The sequence below is a fragment of the Tachysurus fulvidraco genome, chromosome 11 (genome assembly GCF_022655615.1).
Source record: "Tachysurus fulvidraco isolate hzauxx_2018 chromosome 11, HZAU_PFXX_2.0, whole genome shotgun sequence".
Taxonomy (NCBI): domain Eukaryota; kingdom Metazoa; phylum Chordata; class Actinopteri; order Siluriformes; family Bagridae; genus Tachysurus; species Tachysurus fulvidraco.
The window spans coordinates 7,079,440-7,100,657 of record NC_062528.1 but is presented as its reverse complement, the minus strand read 5'-3'; the positions used below and the strand labels follow the sequence as shown (position 1 = coordinate 7,100,657).

Genomic DNA, 21,218 nt, shown 5'->3' with positions numbered 1-21,218 from the left:
CAGCCTCTGCTCAGATTTCAGCATGTCTGGCTTACATACCGTCACGGATGAAGGCTCATCAGCTGAAACTCAATCCCAGCAATGAGTCGCATCTCAATCCCAGCAGTGAAATCCTGGTCATTCCAAGTGATTCATCTCCAGACCAGGATCTTGTTATATCCCCGCACAACTCTCTGATCTCACCCTCGGCCACGGCTCGCAACCTTGGGGTAACCATGGACACTCAGCTGTACTTTTCCTTACATGTTAATAATTTGACACACTGATATTGGTTTCTTCTCTACAACATCAGAAGGATTTGGCCATTTTTATCCACACAGGCTGGTTAGGTGCTTGTTCAGTCTCTTGTCATTTAGAGACAAGACTACTGCAGCTCTCTGCTGGCAGGTCTACCTATGAACACAATTCATCCTCTGCAAACGATCCAAACACTGATGCCTGCCTACAAAGCCAAAAATGGACCAGCACCCTCAAAGCTCTTATCACTCCCCCACTAAGAGAGTTAATCAAGGGTTTAGGAATGTATAGTGTGAAACGTCAGATTATGAAAAGCCAGGATTAATTGTTAACCCAGGTAAAGTGTGAGCAGCGTGAAAGGTGAAACAATATAACAGAGAAATCCCTTTACCCGGAGTTTACAATCTCCTAGGGGAACTAGTTCAAGTGTGAAAAGCAGTTATATGGTCAAAGGATTGTGGACTCCTGACCATCACACTCACATGTATCCACTCCAAGATCCTCTACAGTTCTGGAAAGGCTTTCCAGACTTGGGTATGTGGCAATATAGGGAAATACAGTGATACCTCGAGATACGAGTGCATTGACATTGGGCAATTTTTTGAGATACGAGTTGTGATTCAACCAAATTTTTGCCTTGAGATACGAACAAATTTTTGAGATACGAGCATCCGAGCCGCCGCCGTCGCCGAAACAAAGATCCCCAAGAACCAGGTGTGAGATACGAAAATCCGGGAGTAAATAAAAGGGAGGAAGAAATAAACCTCCTTGGACAGGTTTTATTAAAACAACCGGCAGATGTTGGTGAGGAAAGAGTGACAAAAAAGGCAAAAACAAGTGAAGAGAAAAGTGATGAAGAAAATTAAGTGAAATTCATCTAAAGAAAATAGAAATTGCAGCAATTAAGTTTAGTTAAATTAAGAGAATTTCAGTTAAGTTCATTAATTTTAGTGAGGTTTAGTTAAGTTCCATTTAAGTGTAAAGTAGCATTAAGAGTGTACAGTAGCGAGTAAGTGAACAAAAGTGAAAGCGTAATTCCTCCTAACTCCTCCGCCTGTTTACTCCTCCCTCAACCTTCGTGCGCATCATCCGTTAGCTCAAGTCGTCTGATCTCCAAGATAAATAATACACTTTATTTTGTTAACATTCTCTTTTATTACTGTATGTTTTTATACAATATTTCTCATTTATAAATACAGGTACTGTACATTTTTTATATTCAAAACACAAACAAAATAAATGGAGTGGAATTTTGCGAGCTGGAACGGATTAATGGGATTTCAATGAATTTAAATGGGGAAATTTGCTTTGAGATACGAGCAAATTGAGATACGAGCGAGGTCACGGAACGAATTATACTCGTATCACGGGGTATTACTGTATATAGGGAAAGCAGTCATAAAAGCATGATTTTGTCTCATAGCATAGCAAGTTTATGTTATTCTTCTTCTTCTATTGATGAATTATCTTTATGTCTAGGCATAGAAAATTATTCAGCAGGTGTACAGCAGGTCTCAATTAAAGATCAGAGAGACAGGGGTTCGATACTGAAAGCTTCAGATGTAGTCTCATAGATTTAAATGTCTTTTTAACCCTTAGGTTTGTGTCATGTTTTAGTGCACAGAGGTATAACCTCTTACTAGATTATTTATTTTGTATAGCCATTAGAAGGGTTCGAAAGTTAAACTGCTTTTGTGTCATGATTTAATGATGAAGGACAAATGTGAGGCCTGAGGCAAAAGAAGAGGAGAAGCCTTGCTTTTGATTACATGGTAAATCCACACAGGGACCCTGAATGAACTTGGTGAATACTGAAAGATGAGTAAAACAGATTCACACTGAAGCTACCGGGTGTTTCTTAAAGCCCTGCTGCTTTTATGTGTCATGATTTGAAACCTGTAGCAAATGATATAATTAATTCATAGAACAAATCAATCCCACAATGTATTTGCTTCTGTCTGCTATACTGGCCGTTTCTCCTTTTTCTCTTCTTTCTCTGTAAAAAAATATAAAACAGATTACATTGCATGTTGTGTAGTCACAGTGATCATTTGCTCACTTTGATGCATGTCCAAAGCAAGTGTGTGTGACACAAAAAAGCCCTCTGCTCTTTTTGTCTGTTCTCCAATCAATATCAAACACACACACACACACACACACACACACACACACACACACACACACACACACACACACACACACACACACACACACACACACACACACACACACACACACACACACACACACACAGCACAGAAACAGTAAGAGAAGCAGAACACTATAATCATGTGTCCACTCTGACTGTAAAGCATTGTTTAGTATTAGAGACCCAGGACACACACACACACACACACACACACACACACACACACACACACACACACACACACATTCACTCTTTCTCACACACTCACTTACTGTAAACTCACAAACACACTCAAACACTCAGACACACACACATTCTCTCAGAAACATACATACACACTCAGTTTCTCACTCAAAAACACATTCACAAACACACACTTACTGTATACAGACACAATCTCTCTCACACACAAACACACACATGCACACTCCCTCAAACTCACACACACACCCACACACCCACACACACGCTTTCTCAATTGCAATCAGACACGTACAGACACATTTTCTCTCTCACACACAGGGGGATGTGATAACTCACTGGTTAACGTGTTGGACTACTGCTCTGAAGGTTGTGGGTTTAAATCCACCAAGCTGCTACTCCTGGCCCCTGAGCAAGGCCCTTAACCCTTAGTTGCTCAGCTGTATAAATGAGATAAATGTAGGTTTCTCTGGATAAGGATGACCGCCAAATGCCATAAATGTATACATACTCACATGCTCGCTCTCTCACTCAAAAACACATGAACATATTCATTCTATCATTCTCACACTCACACACTTTCTTTCTCTCTCTCTCTTTCTCTCTCTCTCTCTCTCTCTCTCTCTCTCTCTCACACACACACACACACACACACACACACACACACACACACACACACACACACACACTTTCTCACTCTCTCTTTTACACACACACACACACACACACACACAAACACAGACACACTTTATCTCCCTCACACACACATACACACTCTCTTTCTCTCTCTTTCAGGCTCCAGATGGACGTCATGTTTATTAGTATGGATTGCTTTCTAACTACACATTTCTTAAAAATCAATCCACTTGAGATTTTGCTTTGTAGAAGATTAAAGCAGTCTTTTCACATATACCCCCTTTAAACACGCTTTCAAGTTAAATCAAGTTGGTCAAGCATCGAAGAGTAATGTTTTATTTAATTGCCTTATCAAATTTCACAGATAACCATACCATCAAGCCCATCGAATATAGCGCAGTAAAGCAGGAACAAGCCGAGCCCGGTGTTATTTTATTTATTTTCTGAGAAAGAAGACATTTTGACGAACAAGTTAATGAACTCCTTTTAGATACTGCACTAGTCTACCTTGTAGCTAAAGTAAGTCTGCATAAAGAAGTTCATCTGTAATACATCATATCATTACTCTTCGATGCTTTAGATCTATATAGTGTACTGTGTAAAAGTCTTATCATTTTTTAAACACAAACTTTGTTGCAAATGTTTATATAATGCCCTTCTATTATTAAGTCAGTAAAAAAAAATAATTGTAGATTCAAATACATGTCCAAGCAAAAAAATTAAATGCTACAGAAAAATAGTCATCAGAAAAACTGTGGCAGGTTCTCTAGAGTCGTAGAGAATCTTCCTGTCCAAAACCTGTGCAGTATATGTGAGACTTGTTCCATTTTAAGTGTTTTCACATCAAATACCGACTTCTATATTTATATATTTATTCGGATTCTTACTGTTTAGTGCTGTTACGTTCACGGCTTTTGGCAGATGCTCAGATCTGAAGAGACTTACAGAAGTGCTTTTGAAGTTTCTATCAATGAGGAAATCTTGCAAGAAAAGCACACACGTTTTTTTTAAGCACTAGTTTCAGTATTTCACATAGAGGTAGGTGTTTAAGCACCTTATGAATACAGCCAGTGACTCAGCTGAAACATCTTGGGGATGTTCATGATTTCTCTTATTACTAATCATAGTCATGTATTGATTCAATTTTACTTACCATACATGAAACAACATGTACTGAAATGCTGTACTGTTCACTATAAAAATAAAACAAATAGCATCAATAAGAATGAACAGTTACTAACAGAATAATGATTGAAATAGATTTTAATATACAGGAAGGAAAAGGGGGAGGGGGGATGTAAAAATGTACAGGATAAAAAATGGTCGAACAGCATCACTATTTTTAAAAAAAGAGCAGATGTGGTTTTGTCACAAATTGGCTTTAACAAAATATACAAAATCAGGACAGATTTTATATTTAAATGTAGAGAAAGCCAGAGGAGACAGGATGTTTAGCATGTTGTTGGGGTTTAGCAAATTGTTTTGTCAAGTTGGTTGATTTTAGAGCAAAAAAAAAAAAAAAAGTTTCTCACTAACCTCCATAATAGCAAGACTTAAAACTAAAAACATACTGTTTTTCCACAAGAAAGGTCTATTAACTGTATACAGTATATATATTTTTAGCTAAAAATGTATTAGATTTTGACTGTGAAGCAGTTGGATGCTTCCAAGGATGTCTCAGGAATGGTATGTCCTCATGTCTGTCACCTTCTGGCTCCCTTTTAGCTAATCTTGCTGGAATTCCTGCCTGCACTTTGCATATAATTTACATTGTCTTTATCCACTACATGTTTATGAGCAAACCTAACAAACTTGTGCGACCACTTTTTCTCTGCAGACATCACTGATCTATCCTGATGCCCTTACCTTTGGTTGGGGATTTAATGCTTGGTGATGCACACTGCTGCTGGGGATGGCTGAGACCCATGGATTGCTGTGGGTAGAGCCACTTGGAGACTATGGCGCCACCTAAGAACTGCTGTTGCGGCGGTTGGTTTGCCCTCGGGTCTTCATCCGTGAACATTTAAAGACACTGGCAGGAAGAAATTAGTGTCTATAATGAACTCAGAAATTACCTTTACCTACATATTGCTCAGTTGCTCTAGTTTACACAATTCCGGTGACTATAAACACTTCTAGATAGGACATTATTTATGATCTTATGAGGATGAGGATGAGGATTTGGGTCTGGTTCTTCTCAAGGTTTCTTCTACATATCACCACTGGGAGTTTTTCCTTGCCATCATTGACTCAGGCTTGATCAATAGAGATAATAAAGTTTTTTTTTTTATTTTAAAATTTAGTTCTTATATTTCTGTAAAGCTGCTTTGAGACAATGTCCATTGTTAAAAGTGGTATACAAATAAAAATGTAATTTAATTCTATTTTTTTTATGACTAGCATTAGCTAACCTGCCAAACAAACAAGAGAATAAAAAGCTCTAGCTCTAGGCTGTGGAACAACAAACACACTGTGATATTAACAGAAACTAGACACAGCATAGTGAAACAATAAGGTGATTAATGAGTGAGGTATACAACAAAAGATTATAAAACATACATACAGGGTTGCCCTCTGGTGGTCTGGGGGTAGTTGAGATAGCCGGTTTCCCGTAACAGACTGCTCAGGGCAAAAAAGATTCGCCCAGTCTGTTTTCCAATTTAAGTGAGAAGACACCTGAAAGGAAAGCTGTTAAAGGAAAGTAACCAATAGCATGATGGTGTGATGTGGTGTAGTGTGAAGGCAAGCTGCTGTATATTACTGTTACTTATTTATTTATTACTCTTTATTTACCACCACCCCAAAGCTGATTAATTTCCTATACCAGCATGTCAAAGAGTGTTTTGTTCCTTTTATTCCTCAACAGCTTGGAAATGTATAATGTATTAAACAATGGCCCACTGTAATATACAGTATATTTATTTAGAGTTTAGTACATTTAATATTATGAAAGCTGCTTGAAACAGATAGGGGATGTGGTAGCTTAGTGATTAAGCTGTTGGATTACTGATTGGAAGGTTGTGAGTTTGAATCCAAGGTCCACCAATCCTGCTGCCACCACCGGGCCCCTGAGAAAGGCCCCCAATTCCCAATACGTAAATGACATAGCAGCTATAATAAACGTATAAAATATAAGCAACTTTCTTTGTAGTCTCTTTTTCCCCCTAACTTGGTGAGACAGGAAAAAAATGTGACCAATTGTTTAATAAAACATTCTCCATCTTCTCCAAAACATTTTTGTTAATCTAATCATCATTACTACATATAGACTTATTAAATCTCATGAAACAGCCACCATACGGATAATATGAGAATTAGCCGTCACTATAATAATGCTAAACTATTAAAACAAACTAATATAAAGCTGCTATTTGCGATGGAGCCAGCACTACAGTCAGAGCTGTGCTGTTAGACAAGAGCTCAAAGCAGGATTTCATCCTTAAGCCAGCTCCTTACTAACTTATTCAAGTCCAATTGAATTGGGTATGTCTGAAAAATTCCATCAATCACTTCAGCTAAAAGTGCAAGATGAACTAAAAGCTTTAGTAATAATCTGACCTACAGTAGCGTGCGCTGGTGGCCAAAGGACCCAGAGTGGACCTTTTGGTTTAACCCAATCACAAAGGGCAGGTGGAGACAAACAGATGCAAGGGCAGACAATCTATTTATTGGAACTTTATTGCACTGAATGTAGTACTGGTGAAGCTGTTGTACACAAAAAATCGACAAGAGATGCTGAAACACATGACCCTATATACAGTAGAGGTGCTCATTAGGAGTAACACAGAACAGATGTGTGATCAGAGAACGTAAGTGACATATTCATGTGGCATGCTGGGGCTGATGGGTAACGTAGTTCATTGTTTATTCAGGCATTACAATGAAAAAGTCAGTGTGTACAAAAAAGTATTTACCATACAGTTTTCCATGATGATTTTTCTGTCTCGTACTATTTTAGACCATACGGCAGCCACACGGCAGAGTGAACAAACTGTTCATTTGTTACAGAGGATAGACACATCCGGCTTCCTTTTCTAAGCAGAGCCCGATCTACTAGATGCTGGATGCCAAGCTTCTATCAAGACGCATCACCTTCTCATGAGCATCACTGTACTCATTGGTTGTTTTTAGGAAGTCTAGAGAAATAGGTCTATGATCCCTTACTTTTAAAAATGAAAACATGAAGAAGAAAAAAAAGGCTTGTAGCAATGATGCTATAGAAGACCCATTTTTGCTTCCCCAAAGAACCTTTATGCAAATGGTTCTTATAGACCCCCTTTTTTTCTTTAGTGACATACGGAACATTTTTATAGTATCAAGAACCTTTTTTCCAATACAAAGAACCTTTTTTGAATGCAAATGTTCCCTTAATGTCAAAGGTGCTTCACAGACCCATACACCCTAACAAAGAAAATGGTAAGAACCTTTATTTTTAATAGTGCTGGATAAGTGCCAGAGTTCGTTCTCATTCAGAACCAAAAACCCAACTCACCTGGAGAGAACTTGCTGAAAAAGTTCCAGGAACAGATGGCAGTATGACAGAGGCATTTATTGCAAATGCTGTGTCTTACGTCAATGAAAGGACTCGGCATGCCTGCACACACACTCAAGACGCTATCCAGACGATTCTTATCCAGAGTTTAAAAAAAACCCCACAGTGATTCATGTACAGTAATTAGCTCTTTATTTTACTTCTCCTAACTGCCAGGGAAGGTGAGAATCATGGACTTGTTATCAGATCAAAAGCTGTTACAAGTTTCTACAGTTACCGTACATAACTAGTGTTGTTATAATATATAATATAACTGTGTTTACACCAAGTATAACACCATCACCATTTCTCAGGGTACAAGAAAGTTACGCATTCAAGACTCTTCTGGCATTTAGGTGGTGGATTGAACTTCTTCTAGATGTCAGAACAGCTGAGTCATTGGCAATGTTCACACGGTGACTAAACATTCACCTCTTTCTGAAACACTCGAACTAGCTCTTAATAAATAAATAAATGGTCTTTGTGCTTTTCTTGCTGTGTTTCCTCCCATCTGTGACCTAGTGTACCAGTATGGATGAATTCACTGATAAGAGATTTCAAAAGCACTTCCGTAAAGATGCCTTCTAAATACAATGAATATACTGTAAATTCTCTCATACTGATGCTCTGTTACTACATGTCTATAAAAGACAATGAACTACATCAAACCCATTAATTCAATACGGTGTATAGATTTTGCTGTCTACTGCTCCAACAGTCAAAATAGTCAATGATTACAATAAAAATACACAGTAAATAAAAAATATTCTAGATGCACTTTAAGGTTGTAGAAGGAACATTGGCCAGAATGTCTAATAATTTCATTAGGAGGTTCCTCCAGTGCTACAGCGCCCTCTGCTGTTTCACCTCTTAAAATAACTACAGACCTCCATGACAGTTATGATTAATTATTTAAGATACATATATTTTCCCTAACTAATTACACAGCATTATGAGGTGTCTATAAATGGGATGATTTACACCAATGTGAGAAGACAGTTGGTATGAATGAGCTGTGTGTTGCAGACTTTGTTATGAATTAGACACCGTTTAGTTGTATACGGTTGGCTCACTGACCACGCCCCCTAGTGGTGAAGTGTCTGACAGAACCGAATACTTTACGATAAATAATAAATAAATAAATAAATAAACAAACAATAATAAAGTATATAATAATAAAAAATATAATAATAATAAAAATAATAATAATAACAATAACAACAACAATAATAATAGTAACAACAATAATAAAATAAACAAATAATAATAAACAAATAATAATAAAATAAACAAATAATAATAAACAAATAATAATAATAATAATAATAATAATAATAATAATAATAATAATAATAATAATAATAATAATAATAATAATGTTTTTGCAAGCTACCAGTACAGGAGAGCTGACAACAGTGATGCTGGGAACAGACTTTGTTAGAATTAAACTTTAGTGAACTAAAACATTTTAAAACCATGAACAATTTGTCTTCTCTCATTTGTCATTAGTGTACAAGAGCTTAATTTACATAAGACTTACACTGAATTAGAAGCAACAACAACCATGACAAACAAACAAACAAACAAACAAATAGGAAACAAAATAAGATTTTTCTGGACTTTTTCTTCACAACACTAAAACTTCAGCCAGATTTTTTGCACGAAACATATTTCAGATATGGCATTAATTGTGATCCTACACTGATCCTATGGGTATAAAACAGATGACTCTATTTCTATGTTTTCGTGTAACTATTTTTATATGTGTAAAGTTTTTATTGTATTTTTTAGTTGTATTCTACTTCTGTTCTTTTTTTTTATGTCACAGACAGTCGAAGAACATTTCCCCGCGTATGGATGCGTTTATGACAAATAAAATTCGAATTTTGAATTTTAAACAAATACTTTACACTACTATTAACTGGGATTTGTTTCACTCTGTACAATAGTTTGTGACTTTGCTGGCAGCAGATGAATTTAGATGGGCACATGAGTACACTCTGTGCTGTATTTATTCAGCAGAGCTACATGTGTGACTTTCTGTGCTCCCAAACGCAGATGGTACAGTTTCAGAAAAAAAGCCAAAAGACTTCAGTGGTAAAAATGAAAACCAGAACTATCAATATCATCTATTTTTCTCATTCAGTCACACACATTAGTCTGATCCTGACACATTACTCTTGCTGTTCAATCTGATGTCCTTCATTGGCTTGGAGATTTCTTCTTCTGCACAAAGATTCTGCTGGACACACCTCAGCCTTGCTTCATGGATAATCAGTGGATAAACATTGAATGATCTCATTTGAAAGTCCTCACTACAGATTTACTGTACCTAACAACTGCTGTTGTAATCATATAAGGGCTTTTAAACACAGTTGATCTAGTTTCTGGGTGATTTCTTTCTTCAGGCAAAGGAAATCATTGGACATTGTTTCACCTTTCACACTGCTCATACTTTAACCGGGTTAACGATTAATCCTGACAAATCATATGTTCTGATTTGCGTATTTGCGACATCAACAACCATGATTGGATAAACTCAGCATTCGACCAGTTTAAATAATCGTACGGTAACGAGTTATAATCCCAATCTCACCAATCTGTGTCACCCTGAAAATAAGCTTCCTTTTCATTATATTTCATTGTGTTGTGCAACTCTGCGCTAGTTTTCTCCTCACCACAGTAATAAAGAGTGATTATTTGATTATATACTATAGCCTTCCTTTAACTGTCTGCCTACAGAACTGCGGCTCAATGGACGGTTTGTTTTTGTTTAGTTTTTTTCCCCCACACACCATTCTGTGTAAGCTCTAGAGACTGTGTGAAAATCCCAGGAGAGCAGAGCTTCTGAAATTCTCAAACCAGCCCCTCTGGCATCAACAAACATGTCATGGTTAAAGTCACTGAGAACTTTTTTTTTTGCTTCAAATGATGTTTGATGTAAACTTTACACAAAGCTCCTGACCCATATCTCAATGATTGTATACGATTTGCAATTTGCCCAATATCTGTTTTTTGTGTCACTGGTTACTGAGGGAAGGTTATATTGTATAATGTTACTATGTGAAAGTCCTTAAGTAGGTTATCGTTCATTGTTAAACACGTCTGAGTCATGGATAATACGGCTAAATTTATTAAATCGGTAAAAAAAATTGATCGAAAATGAAAATTTAAATATCAGCACAAGCCTAGATTGTAACACCGTATTAACTAATTTAGAGAAACATTTTAAATCGATTAAAACAAATCACATTAAAAGTCATGTACAGTTTTGTAAACAAGGATCCAGTGTTTCTCATTTTGAATAGACAACTTTAATAAAAAGTAAAAGTACAACATAAAAACGATTAGAATAACGAACATTACACATATGTCCAACTACACAAGAACGACTGTATTTGTTTAAAATAAATAGAATATGAATTTACATTATATTCCCATTAATAACCATTTAATGGTCAATTCGATTTCATGACCCTTTTCCAGGATCCCTCTCACTATCCTCAATCCTTATTCTCAACTCTACATTGCATACTGAAGCTATAACGTTATTATTATCAATAAATTCATTATCATAAAGTGTCTGGTTGTGTCACAGACTGGGTCTAATCGTAAAGTGCTTGTCTATTACTACCTAGTAGAATTAAGCAATAAACAGCTGGAAAAGAAATTCGTCACCACAAGATTTATATACATTACAGCTGAAACGGCAACCTCTGCTTCGTTTGAGACGTGTTAAAGCTAAACTTGGACACAAATTGGACACATTTGATGTGAACCTGATGGAAAAACAAGCCACCAAACTAAAGATGCAAAGAAGGACTCGAGAAATATGGCGTGCACAATTTGGCTCAAGGTTTGGTACAGTATATATATATTTGGATGCTCTGAGCTCCATACTTAAAGAAAGACAGTCTCAAGGAACAAACTAAAATGTGTACAGTAAGTAAAGTTGTTCAAGTGTAATGAATACGTGATGTATGTGATGCATACAGGCCCAACATATTTGTGTTTTAAAAACATAACCTTTTTTTTTTTTTACATCAAACAACAAAAAAGTGACTGAAAATGTAAAAGATATGTTAGACTGTCTTTCAGATGCGAAAAAATGTCCACTTTATGTGTTTTCCTGAATGGATTTTCAATTTAGGAGAGTGTATACTACAAGTTTGGAAAATACATGACAGTGTTAATGCATTTTAATCATTTTCCCCGCACAATGATTTACCTAAAAGTCATTTAAAGGACAGCAATTGTGAATGCAGCCCGAAAGGTAAGTATTGCCTGAAGATAATGTGTACTCTTTAACTATGTCTTAATAATGAGGAAGTTAAAATAGATGCTTTAAGAAAAATAATGAGACAGTTTTTTTTTAAATGGCCGTATTAGCACAATAAAAAAGTTGTACTGAGATATCTGAAATATTCAATGCATTTCAATGAGTCTTTGAAAAGTTATTAACACGGTTACTCACTAATTCATTTGTTTACACTGTATTTTAAAGAATTTCAATCTCTCTCACTAGTCATCATCGTACTTGAACTCACCATGACCTTAAATGTGACGTAATTGACACTTTTTTGTGACTCATATTCAAAACTCCCAATATTCATACACTTGGTCCCATTGCAAATGACCACATTAACAATTACCACATGATTTTGGATATTACAGTATCTACATCAATAAACTGTAAGCCCACTTTAAATGAGCAGAAAATGTGCTGACAGCAGTCATCATAGATTTTGGAGTCACTATATAAAAAGGCACAAAAAAAGACTTAAAAAAATTACATCAAAACTATACCTTGGATGACATTTGGTTCTGGAGAAATAAGAAATACCAGTTGCATCAGTTTACCGTGTCAGACTAAGTACTGTATACGTTTAAATGTCATGATAAAATTTAGTTCAGAAGATTTATTTCATAGTTATGAAATTAGTAACATCTTAAGATTGACTTACTGAACAAAATGACTTGAAATATTTACAATTTATATACTTTTTTCATAATTAGTAAAAAGCTAAGTGACTCTGAAATAATGTGATGTCACCAAGGTCTATGATTAATGGAATTATAGAATGTATTAATATGGGATGAGGTACAAGTAAAATTTCATACCGTACTAAAATACATGTAATGCTTCTGTTTCTTTGATATAATACTCTTAACAATAAAATAACTTTTCTTTTTTCCCATATACGTCCATAAGTAGCTATCATTCGGCATATATTTCAGTCTCAGGCCTAATGTCAGAGTGAAGAAAGCGTCCTGTCCCCATAGCTGTAGAGTACAGTCTGTTACCATGAGGAGGCATGCAGCCATAGTTTGGGAAAATTCCGTGTACCTTGGGCTGCAGAGACACGTACCTGTCCATGTAATCAGCACGAGATGGCGCAAACATGCTACGAGTCCGTGGCCTGCTCTGAACAGGATATGAAAATCTATTATCGGGCTCCACAGTCATTTTGGCATGTCTGGGTTGTCGATGATTTTTCATGCTCTGTGACCTTGCTGATCTTTGCAAATCACATCCCTTAACCCAAGCGTATTGAAAGTCCTCTTTAGGATGGCTGCTTTGAATCCTGATCATCTTATCATGGCCGTGAAGTCGGGCACTGCCGTGTTCAGATGAATCGGGGTGTTTGAAATCAGGGCAGCTGTATTCTTTATGCAGAGTTAGCTTACGCTGTTGTGGCAAGGCCTCTAGCGTGTGCTGTGCGTAGTTCTGCATAGATCGACTTTGCTTTAGCGTCGGGGCAGGTTTGGCACCATGCCCGATCCTTTGTTTCTCTGTCTGGGTGGGAAGAGGAACATTAGGTTCAGAGAGTGGGTGTTCAGGGGAGTAATGGGACACCATGGTAACCCTGTATTTCCCATCAGCCCCTTCAGTAGAAATAAGGAGATCTTTGGCTGAATCAGATTTACTCCTGGTATGCATTGTGTCTTGGCCCCTCTGGCTCTCATTCTGAGCATGGGGCTGGGGAACAACATCTTGCACTCTCTTCTCTATATTTCCTTGCCTAATAGGTGGACTGAAATGTTTATCTGATAGTCCTGGATCAAAACCTTCGTATAGACCAACATTTCTTGTTCTTGGAAAATGGCCAGTGCCTTGTTTTATAAAACTAGGTTCTCTGCTATAGGGCATGTTGATGGGGGGGTTGTGATAGTTCTCAGCTTTGCTCATCACTCTACCATGATAGGTAGGACGCCTGTGGAAGGTGTAGGAATGGCCATAACCATGACTGCTTCCTCGATACTGATCCAGGATGTTATGCTGCGTTCCTGAATACGGCTTGTACCTATAGTGAACTTTACCATCCTCAAAATAAGGCCTCATTTGGTGGATGTCTGAGAGAACTTGTCTGTGGTAAGTACTGTTCTGGTAGGATGGATGTGAGAAGAAGAATGTGTCCTCTGGTGGTGCATGCATGGAGCGCACCCTACGGATCGTGGGATACACAGATGCACCATCCATTGGAGGGTATCTTGGGCCACTATGTCTGTAAAGGAAGCTTGGGGCATGTTCATTCCTGTGCTGACTCTTGTATTTAATGGACTGATGGAGGGACCTTGGTGCCAGGGTGTTGTAGTGGTCCTTAGAGAAGATCTTAGCTTGGTATTGCATGTAATCAGGCTGAAAAGAACTGGTCTGTCCAAAAGGACCTGACCAGTAAGTTTGACTTGATGGCCTTAACATCTCTTCTTTGGGGCTGAACTGGTAGTTAGAAGTCAAAGAAGAAACTGGAGATTGTGGAAAAACATCGTGCACTGAGGCTGGCATAGAAGCTTCAGCTAATATCACACGGAAGTTGGAAGCATTGGCAGCTTGCTTGTTGAGAAGAGAAGTCCTGGCTGACTGACTGTTAGTGGTATGGAGTGATATCTCTGTCTGTGAAGGAGAGGGCATCAGGTTCCTGTATGACTCCATCTCAGAGCTCTGGTCTGGGCTACCACCATCACCGTCTGTACCAACTCCAACATGCCGGACATTTTCTTTCATGGGCACGTTAATTTTAGCATTCGGCTCAGTATTTAAACTTTGACCAGCAGGTAAGTCCTGGGGAGCGAAATGTGTTTCAAGACATTCTGCAGAAACCTCACCTCCATCAGAGTAGCTAAGTCCGCTCTCACTGCCATGACATGCACAGGTGCTCTGCAGGCTGCCAGCATCTGTGTAACTTCCTGTAGAGATCATACTTGAAGGTTTACCATCAGTTTTGCAGGTGTTGCAGCAATGCCCTCTGTTGGTAGATGATGACTGGGGGTGTTGGGAAGGTTTGGAAGGCCACTGCAGTATAGATAGTGGGTCCTGGAGGTGACTTGGAGAAACAGGAGTTGGTGGCTCTGAACTCCCTCGTTTCCTTAGACAGGTGGCCTGTTGCGCTGATTCTGCCAAGGCCAGAGCCAGCATACGAGCAGCACTCTTTACAGCAGGCTGGGAGGTTATAAGAGACACTGATCTTACAAGCCCTGGAGTGCAGTCAAAGGTCACGGCACCTATAAAATTGGAATAACTACGCATGAGGAAATACTACAATTTATAGGAACAGCAAATTGCAAATAACAAATGCTCAACAGAAATGCAGGAAAGGCTTGTAGGCTATCAAACACTATGAATGCTTTGATTGATAATGAATTTCAAATATTATAAGAAAAAGAAACTTGGACAAACCCGATTCTGTTGGTTTCACTGGCACAGTTTTATCAAGACTATCAGCCTCTGTCCGAAGTAATGAGGAAGGCTTGTTTTGACAATCTTGTCCACACGTTGCCTCACTACTCTTGGCCAGGGGTGATATCACTTCAGTGGGAGTTTTCATCTCTAAACCAACCTCAGGTTTGTGGGTGAGACCCACAGGAGAAGTCTGAGTGGACTTCAGAACTTCCTTAGCTATAATAGTCGTTGCAAATTTCACTGGCACTGAGTGTTTATGATTTGTGTCCTCTGAAACGTTTGAGATTGCATCAGAAGGTCTTGTAGAAGTTGCTTTTTTCAAGGTTTCTGATTCACCGGAATTGCCTCCAGTCTTCCGTCTGCTGCCTCTTTTTCTTTCTTCAGAAACAGAAGCTTCAGTTGGTGTTGTACTGCACTGAAACAATATGGAACCGTAGTCTGGAGAAGCCTTGCCAATATCTGCCTCACTATAGTGTGGGGGTGATATGAGTGCAGGAACACAAGTGGTGGACAAAGCTGTGTCTTTCCGGTCTTTATAGCTTAACTGAGAGCCTCGGTGGTCTCGATTGTTTAGCAGTTCTTCGTTGAAGGAAGCAGACAGGGCAACACTAGTAGAGCGGGGCCTGCGTGCTTGATACATCACTGATCCACCTAAAGTAGGTCATTTAGAACAAATGTTAAATACCAGACACATTACATATAGAATAATGGAACTAAACAAAACAGCACTTTACCCTCAAGATTATTTGACGACAGAGATTCCTCGCTTTTAGATGATCGTAGTGTTCCGGTATCTCCTATACCACCTGTAAAAACAAATCAAGGCTCTGTCACATCAGTCCAAATCCTCATAATTTACTATAAACCTGTTACTTTTAGCTCAGACAACTTGGTCAACACATGAGTCTTCACCAATTCCCTCAATATGACAGAAAACTATTCTACAAGACAATCGGATTACTGCACATCCATTGTGGGCATGTTTGAGAGCAAAATAGCAGCTAAGACTATTCCTTATTCTCTAAAATATACAACCGTTAAATAATGTTAAACGTTAATAATTTTAAATAAAGGTTTGTTGCTCTGGAAGAGTTCTACATAGATTGCAGGTTTCTATATAGAACCCAAGGGAACATCTTTTTTTAAGAATGTAGAGACTTCATGTTCTCTCATCTGTAAAAGAAGCATTGTGCATTCTACTTTTTTGTTAAACCATCTGTCACTGTTACAGCTGTCACATAAACTCACTGTTAATGTTAGACAGGATCTATCACAGGCTCAGGGAGGTTACACTAATTGCACTAATTCTCTGGCATCTGTAACTGACTATTCACACGTCACTAATAAGATAACGGATTGTACATTAAATGATTGGTATGTTAGAAATAAGCAGAAGGAAATGATTGGTAGGCTGTACTTAAGTGCTTAATTATTTAAATCTAAAATGAATAGAGAACTGTATACGGTAAAAGATGTACCTGGAAATGCCTGTGAGGTCTTCATGTTATTGGGCTCGCTGGGATGACGGTGGAGCTTGCGCTTAGCTGTGGTAGAGGATTTTCCCATATTGAAAAATGAACGCCAGCCTGCCACAGGAGATTTCTTTACCTTTGTCTGGGCCTTCTTTCTATGAGAACATAAAATATTATTTATATTACACCAGATGTCCATAATTCTACCATTTGAAAAGGGTGCAATGTTGAAGCACTAACGACTTTTGTGGCGAGCTGGATCCGATACTGGTATTTAGAGCGCAGTGTGGCGAATGATCAGAGTGCAAATATGGGACTGTAAAGAATACTTATTTAGAAATGAGAATAACATAAAAAGTAGAATTCAGAATTATCAATCAAAAATAATTACAGTTTACACAACACAGGTGTGGCGATAAAAAAAAAACACGGAAGAACATGGCAACATGGATACACAAACCTTACAATAAAAGCTGATATATGCATTTGCATACAATGTATGGTCAAAAGTGTGTGGACACCTGAGTATCACACCTATATGTGCCTTCTGAACATCCCATTAAAGATTTAGTTCTGTTTTGCTATTTATTATAACCTTCACTCTTCTAGGAAGGCTTTCCACTTTTAGCTCAGGATCCTATATTAACACGTCCTACTTCTTGCCTTATCGTAAGCCTTTCTTCGCTTTCTTTCTTTGTTTTTATCCTCCATATCAATGCTAAAACCGCTTTCTGTTAATGTCACACATGCACACTGAACACTCTCTCCGCCGCATATTGACAACCCCCCCCCCTCTCATTGGCTACACGTTTGTTTTGAATTTTGTTGTTGATTTTTTTATTATTCGCCTCTCAAAAATCGGAGACCCTGCCTTTAAATAACAATATCAATAACAGACTATACATTTCTGCAGAACATAGTACAATTAAAGGGACACACCTTTCCATGGGAAACTCGATGACAGTGTGGAATTTTCCCTGCAGAGCAGCAGGACCCTCTCCCACCTCAATGTACTTGCTTTCGGGGGAAACAGGAGAGGCGAGCTGGGCCTGAGTGCGAGCTTGTGCCTCTTCCAGAGACAGCAACTTAGTGGATGGAGAGCACACAAGCAGAGACTTGGGCCTGGACAAAGTGGCATGACCTACAAATGCACATTGCAGAAAAAAGTGATTAGCAATGTGGCATTAAACAGTTGATTATGGAAATTGAGCATTCAGTGTTGCACTTAGAGTAATCTTTTTTTTTTGGTTCATTACCTGTGCTTTCACGGATCAGAGTGCTGAGTTTGGGGCTAAAGAGGACGTCAACGTGATTGAGGATGAACTCCACTACCACTGACTGGATGCGCACCTCCATGAAAGCGGACGTGCCACTGAAACAGGCTGACTCTATTTGTTTTGACCTATAATGACCAGGCATGGTTATACTTATAGTAATAGTATATAGGAATAATAATCATTTTTAGTCATGTTTAGTTTAAGGAATCAACAGTAGGTTTGCTTTTCTTATGTATTAAATGTCCCAAATTTAGACATACCACCAAAAGTCCAAAGCGTTCACTAACACAGACCAAGTCAATGGTATATGGTGCTACAATACAATTTACTTGTGCAGTGTTTGTGTACCTCATTGCACGGATGGCTTTTATGCATGTTAATGACATTTTATATTAAGGTTCCCTTAAGCGACATTATAACAAAACATCATGCAGTTCAGAGATAATAAGTGATGTTTCAGATTGGTCAGAAGGTGGTGAATATTTTACTAAATGTATTAAAGCCATATGTAATCGTTGATATTAAGTTTGCTGTAATCAGTAATGCAAATAATGCAAGTGATAACAAGAACTTGTTTTGAAGACGTTACACGACATTCAGCTGTAATGAACGCTGGGGTGGTAAGAGTAACTTCAGACAAGACTACACTGTACCACACTTTTTAAAAAAGAAGAAGAAGAAGAAAAATATATAATGTATATGCTTGTCACATATACATTACAACACAGTGAAATTCTTTCTTTGCCTATCTCAGTTTTGAAGGTTGCGGTCAGAGCACGTGATCGGCCGTGATACAGCACCCTGGAGCAGTGAGGGCTAAGAGCCATGCTCAAGAGCCCGACAGGGGCTTGAACCTCAATCCTCTCATCAAAATGCCAAAGCTGTAACCACTTGAGCCACCACTGCCACTGATTTATTTAGATATTTATTACAGCAGCATGGTCTGAAGTGTTGTTTTCTGTACTTGACTAACTTTACAGCCTAATACATATTAGAAACTAACTCATGCGAATATGTGGTGTTTAATGTGTATAATTACGCCTGTATTGCAAGTTCCAACATTTATAGAATAAGAGCTGAATTCAGTTCATTATAAACTTTTAATAACATGCTGCAAATTAATGTATGCAAATTAATGTACTGGCTTTTAGCCATGGAGGAAAATGTGTTTTTCCTTACTTATTTTGTTACCATAGTTTATCAATAATTTAGTACTTAAGTTGCTTAAATCCATGGTCTGCGAATGTTAACTAGTGCAGTAAATAACATTAAAAGAATCTTAATCTTTACCCAAAGCTCCAAATGCAATTTAGAATCTGTTTATACACGCAGCCTAAAATAAACCACCTGAGGAGATTGGGAGCCCAGACGATGGCCAGGTTCTTGCAGTGCATGTTGGTGACATAACTAAAGGTCGCCATGCGAGCCAAGTGCCTCATAAGAAACTCGAGGGTTCTGAAACAACAAAGAACAGGCTCTTACCACCGAGATGTTCATTTGTAAAGATTTATTATGCATGTGCTAATACAGAGTGTACTGCAGTACGTGTTCTAGTCACCAGAGTGCACTGTGAACCAAACAAACCTGTAGTGTGGTGGTGGCAACTGCTGAATGACGTCATGGACTTTGACTAGCCTTTCATCGTCTGTAGCTCCTGATACCGCTTCCTATGAAAATGATATGCACAGAAAAATCATTCACAATGCACAATGGATAGACAGCGATGATTAATAATGGGCTTCTTTTATGTGTATGCTTACTGAGAATTTGTCATAGAGCTGATAGGTGAGCAGGGGGTTCGGAAGCTCCCGGAAATAGAGCTTGCACAGGGACCCTACAGAATGGATGTCCTGGACATACATGTCCTTAGTGAGGTCTGGAATGTGTTCCGAGTCAAACTCGTGCCTAAGGAAATGAAGCGCATGAAGATTTTATGTGATGTATCATTCATTAATAAATTAAACTCTGTAATCGTAGGCAAATCGATGTGGTATAAGTGGAATAACATTTTTGCCTTATATAATTTATTATATTGCAGATAACAGCAGTCTTAAATGTTATTGCTTGGCTCAGCTCATTTGCGAGGGAAAAGATGGACTCGTTGATTTACCGCAGTTTCTGAATGTTTGAGGAAATCCCAGACAAGCGGTAAATGCCGTCCACAACCCCGTGCTTTTCAATAAACTCAGTGCAGCTCTTGATGACCTGAGGGACTACAGCAGATAAATATAGTAGAGACAGGAAATTTAAAAGCACACTATTAATAGAAATTCATGTGTTTTCTTGTTTCTACTCACCATCATGACTTGAATTGAGGAGGTGTTCTCCAAGGTCACATCCAAACACCCTCTCCCTCAGGATGCCTCTCTGCTTCAGCTTCTGTTTGGTAGGCCTCGACTTCATGAAAGTGCGCAGGAATGTGATCAACTTCCCATGCTTATTAGACACTAAAAGACAGTAGGACACATTAGCAGGACTAAAGCTGAAAAAGAAAAAAAAAAACACTTTGGAAAGCCTACATTTTTTAAATTCATATGCAGTCAGGACTGCTGGGTCTGATTTGGTGTAAAAATGTAACTAAATTTCTCTCAACAAACTTACGTTCTTATTTAACTAAAGAAAAAAGAAATTGGTGAATAGAAGGACAGTGGAATTCTCTTTTTTTCACGTCCCAGCTGTGGAGGTTGGGGACAGAGCTCAGGGGCAGCTATGATACCGCACCCCTGGAGCAGGGAGGGTTAAGGCCCTTGCTCAAGGGCCCAACAGTGGCAGCTTGGCAGTGCTGGGGCTTGAACCCTAATCTTCTAAGCAACAACCCAGAGCCTTAACCGCTTGAACTACTTAACCACTTGAATTACTGTAACAAATGACACATTTAACAAAATTACTTCAACAATATGTATTTTCTTTCTTGCTTTTTTTTACTCAGCTAACTCAGTTAACTTGCCAATGTACTTATTAACTGACTGACTTAACCTGTTAACTTTACTTAACTGTACTAGTTAACAGACTGAACTGACTACACTCTACAGCC

The 21,218-nt window shown here is 38.2% G+C and overlaps 1 protein-coding gene across 3 annotated transcripts in view; it reads right to left on the bottom strand.

Moving 5' to 3' along the window:
- Positions 1-11,052: 11,052 nt before the first annotated feature.
- Positions 11,053-21,218, bottom strand: part of arhgap32a (Rho GTPase activating protein 32a) — a 31,522-nt gene continuing 21,356 nt past the window's right edge. For all 3 annotated transcript variants that reach the window (XM_047820805.1, XM_027174002.2, XM_047820806.1), the window contains 11 exons: positions 20,482-20,631; positions 20,295-20,397; positions 19,945-20,089; positions 19,769-19,851; positions 19,532-19,639; positions 18,164-18,309; positions 17,847-18,048; positions 16,914-17,062; positions 16,170-16,241; positions 15,433-16,086; positions 11,053-15,257 (listed from right to left, as the gene is read on the bottom strand). In XM_047820805.1, the coding sequence (XP_047676761.1) occupies positions 12,973-15,257; positions 15,433-16,086; positions 16,170-16,241; positions 16,914-17,062; positions 17,847-18,048; positions 18,164-18,309; positions 19,532-19,639; positions 19,769-19,851; positions 19,945-20,089; positions 20,295-20,397; positions 20,482-20,631 (4,097 nt within the window). In that variant the 3' untranslated portion in view covers positions 11,053-12,972. The remainder of the gene's footprint in view (positions 15,258-15,432; positions 16,087-16,169; positions 16,242-16,913; positions 17,063-17,846; positions 18,049-18,163; positions 18,310-19,531; positions 19,640-19,768; positions 19,852-19,944; positions 20,090-20,294; positions 20,398-20,481; positions 20,632-21,218) is intronic.